Here is a 4,632-nt window from a genome sequence, read left to right on the forward strand (position 1 = left end):
TATCAAGATTTATTAATTTATTTATTTCATAATAAATAAATAAATAAATCTTGAGGGGGCATTTGTAGACATAAAAATATTTTTAAAGAAAATGTATTGAATCGATTTAAATCATTAGCCTAACTAAAGCCCATAAACCCAAAGGCCGATCTCACTCTTTAAATAAATAAATAAATAAACAAGTAATAAAAAATCATAATTACTCAATTATTCATTTTTAATTAAATATAAATTAAGTGATTACCAAAATTAGTACCGAAATTCCACTATAAATAGGACCAATGGTCTATAAGCGATAAGTGAAAGAAAAGGAAAAAGCAAGCAAGAAGTGAAAGTATAGAAGACAATCATGAAGTGCTGAAGAAATTTCAAAGTAGAAGGAAGAGAAAAAATCCTCTAAAATCCAAATTCGGTGAACCCCAGGAAGATCAAAATATTCTTCAAATCAAATAGATTCACACTAAGTTCAAAAAGATCAATATCTTCTTTACATCAAATCAAATCAAAGTAAAATTTCAAATCCAAACCCTGAAATCCAAGTACCGAATATGTCAAGTCTCAACAAATCAAATTTTCATAAGTTCTCGAAGACCAGAATTCAAGTTATGTGACCCCTCGTCTTCAAATATTCAGATCATTAGTCAAAAGATTTTTGTAATTATAAGAAGGTCAATATCACTGTATTTTATCAAAATAAAATTTGTAACTATTTTTGTATTTTAGTACACGAAATTCGTCGTACAATGACATTTTAATACGACCACGTTAATAGATAATTCAGACTGTTTTAGTTAAAATTGTTGAGCATTATAGTCACTAAATTTCTTGGGATCTCAATAATTTGATTAACTCACGGAATCATAATACCGAATGACTTCGTAAGACTTAAGTTTTTCTATTTCTTTCCCAATGGACAAGATAGTCATAGTTGTTAGTTGTTACCCTATAATGATTTACTTTTACAAGTGAGAGTTCGTCGTTGCATTCAAGCTTAATGTCAAAATGTCTTGGTTGAAGAAAATTTGGTGCTTGTGTGTGTGTGAAGTGATCTACCTTTTTAACTTTAATTTAAATCCCTTTCCAAATCAAAGAAAATCTTGAGAAAAAGAAAAAAAATTGAGCCAAATTTCAACAATCTCTAGTTTACTCAAATTTCGAATTCAAAGATACTTCTTAAAGCCCATATTCATACCTTTTACAAGTACATCATCGTTGCCCGATCAATAACGACGAACACAACTAAAGCTTGAAAAATTATACGCCCTCTTATTCTTGCTTCCGCCTTTCTCCCTAATGGCTAAGGCTAAAGCACGAAAGAAGACATCATATTGGCTATATACAAATAAAGGATCCACATATCTAAGGCCACGACCAAATTACACCTCATTTGAAGAACTTCACGTTCTTATCTACTTTACATCCCATATCAGGAACTTACCCTAAACTTGACAAGTAATTATTTAAACAATATTTTAAGAATCACATCATTAAACAAAGACATAGAGTTTATTTATTGCAAATGCAAGTTTTAATTAAAAAGTAAGATATATAAAATAAAAATTAGAAATATTTCAAATAACTAGAAGAGTTATGCATATTACGAGTCGTACCACATTATGATGTGATCTGTTGGCTGTGATTATTAGATGTCAATAAAAAGTTGTAATTAGTTGAGTGTCATCCATAAATGCAATCTCTAGACACATTGTTGAGAAGTATTCTTAGCCCTTTCTGGGAGCAATAGTTATGTGTTTGAGTCACGTTCTTTTGAAAGAATGTATTTTGAAATAGTAGATTGATGGAGAATGTGTAATTAAAAAATGAGGAAAAATTTTAGTTTTGTGTGTAATATTATTTTATTGAAGAATGTGTGATTAAAATGATATCAAATCAATGTTTAAGAATGTATTTTTTTAAAAGAATGCGGCTCAAACAACAATTAGTCGTTATACAAAATATGGTCCCCTACAGCCTGACATGAATTGACTCCCCCTTTCCAATTCATGCACATTGTGTTTGTAAATATTATACCCTTGGTCCAATCGATTTAGATTATTAATACTTTTAAATTTTTAATATATTTAATGCATTTATTTTGATAAGATATTTTATTTATTTGAACTACTTTTCTCATAATTATATTAAATAATAGTATCCATAGATTTAAGTCACGGTGATTGGTTAATCATAGTGAGTTGTGACTGTGAAATACAAATTACAATTTGATCGAATCTTAAATCACCTGTGATTGTAAGCAATAACAAGATAATGATATCGTTATTACGGATAGAATATCACATATGACATTTCTTATTTGAGACGTAAGTAGCTTATCATACATGTTAAAGTGTAGTGATACTTAAATAAACACGTGAATATTTCATTATAAAACAAAATATTGGAGACCCGCTCGAGCAATTTCACGTGGATAACTATTGGAACGTCAGTGATTAATCTCTAATGTTCAATAATGAAATTGATTCTTTTACTTAAGGTTATCACAGTGTCTTATACGAGGATAGTTATACTTTGGCAATGTTGGATGTTGTTCTACCAAAGGCCATTAATACGGGTATGTCAAGAATCATATGAAGGTTGTGAGTGATCAATAGAGAATTCGTCATTCTTAGATAGTTAGGGATTATGATCTATATTTCATTCAGTTAAGTTGAAAACGAAATCCTTGGCTAAAGTGTATTCATAAGTCGAACAGGAGTTTTCTACTTATATTAATTTAATAATGAAATAATAGATATGATCAATAATTGAGATTGACACATATTTATATCTCGTAATTGATCAGATAATATTGATAAAAAGATTATAATTTCACGGTAAATGAACAAAATTAACTTTGTCATACCACATTATATTTTCTTGTCACATGTATTGTCCTAACACGTTGCTAAATGTCAATTTGAAACGACGAATGTAAATTAGTGATAAATTAAAATGAGGTATTTTAATTTATAATTTTTTATTAGATCAAAATAATAATTCACGTCGTTGAATATCATGTTTGAGAACCTGACGGGTCACGCTTGTCAATTAATTAATTGACAAGTGTTAGATAATTAATTAATTAATTGAATTGCTTCTTATATATGCTTGAATTAATTAATTAGATTAGTTAATTCATGAACCAAATTTAATTAATTGGATTAATTAAATATAAAACTAGATTAAGTTAAAAAAATGGCCCAAACTCATTTGAACTTATATTAATAGGCTGGCAGTGGTTAAAAAACTATTGAGAATACACAATTCATATTCTTGCTCGCACAAGACGAGAAAACCCTAGTTCTCTCCATCTTGTTTAATGTGTGAATTTTTATTGAAGGTTGGATAATTGGACAACTGTAAATTGTAGATCAAAAATATTCTTCAAAGAATTCATCAAAGATATAATTCTGTATTATAGTTTCCCTCATTGGTAGGAATTGAAAAATTTGTTTTATTTTCGTTGTGCATATTAAATAAATTTCCAATAGTGTTACTTCACCCCTCTGTTAAAGCCCCACCCACACTCTACACCATAGACAAAAGGGCATTTTTGATAATATCTTTATACAGCCTGGTCAAAGGTGTTGGTTGCCTGACACTATATATATTGTCCCTGTTTGGTACTTATTAAATTATGTTTTATTTTTATCTATATTTTTAACCACACAATTTTTTATAAAATAGTATTACACATCAATCGAAAATTTTTCCTTCTTTTTTAACTTCTCATTTAAAAAAAATAAATATTTTACCCATTTTTATTTTCAAAAAATGGGGGCCAAACGGAGGATGGTTGAATTGTTGACTAAAATTTTCAAACAATTGCTCCTGACAATGAATTGATGAATTAATTTTTCACATCCTCTTCATCGTGTTGGAGTCTAGACTGTCTTAGTCCTATTGTAACCATTTATTTACAAATGCATCAAGATTATGAAAATTCAGGCTTGTAAATGCAAAGCAAATTAGGCAAAGTCAATTCATACACGTATTGAAGATATAGCCCTACTAAAAATTCAGGGCCCACATTTCCGAGGAGCTGTTCAGCCCCTGGAAATCCAAGGCCCATGTGGCCTTGGATGAGGAGATTAATCCATTGGAGATATTTTGCTCAACGGTTATGAGACAACACACAGCAATAGCATTTTAGATTCCATCGATGATGTGGCAACACCGTAATATTCCACATCATTGATAGACAACATATCTTGAGAGCTGGAAATACAATTTTTTTTTCAAATAAAAAAAAAAAATAAGGACCTGTTTGATTGGCCATGAATTCCATGGCGAGTGAATTTCACTTTCCATCTTTATTATTGTTTGATGGCACACACATACCATGGAATTGGTATTCCAAGTTTCCCCCCACGCGCCAGTTTTCCTTCTTTTCTTGGATAAGAATTGGAATTTCAGGCATTTTTTTTATTTAATAATGGGATCAAATTTTATGCCTAATTGTAAAAAACATTTTTCTTTAATTGACAATTTTTATGTAAAATAAAGTTAAACGAATACCAAAAGATAGATGATTTTCTTGATTTTTTTCCTTTTGGGCAATGAAAACGAATATTATCCCTAATACCAGTCAATTCTATCCTTTTAATTGACAATTTTTATGTAAAATAAAGT

At 29.3% G+C, this 4,632-nt stretch overlaps 1 protein-coding gene across 1 annotated transcript in view; it reads left to right on the forward strand.

Moving 5' to 3' along the window:
- LOC111371909 (ras-related protein RABA1f-like) overlaps positions 1-4,632 on the forward strand; it is a 7,661-nt gene that overhangs the window by 1,226 nt on the left and 1,803 nt on the right. The window contains exon 2 of the mRNA XM_022994061.1: positions 2,495-2,572. Within this exon, the coding sequence (XP_022849829.1) occupies positions 2,495-2,572 (78 nt within the window). The remainder of the gene's footprint in view (positions 1-2,494; positions 2,573-4,632) is intronic.

Source organism: Olea europaea, chromosome 23, assembly GCF_002742605.1.
Source record: "Olea europaea var. sylvestris chromosome 23, O_europaea_v1, whole genome shotgun sequence".
NCBI classification, from domain to species: Eukaryota; Viridiplantae; Streptophyta; class Magnoliopsida; order Lamiales; family Oleaceae; genus Olea; species Olea europaea.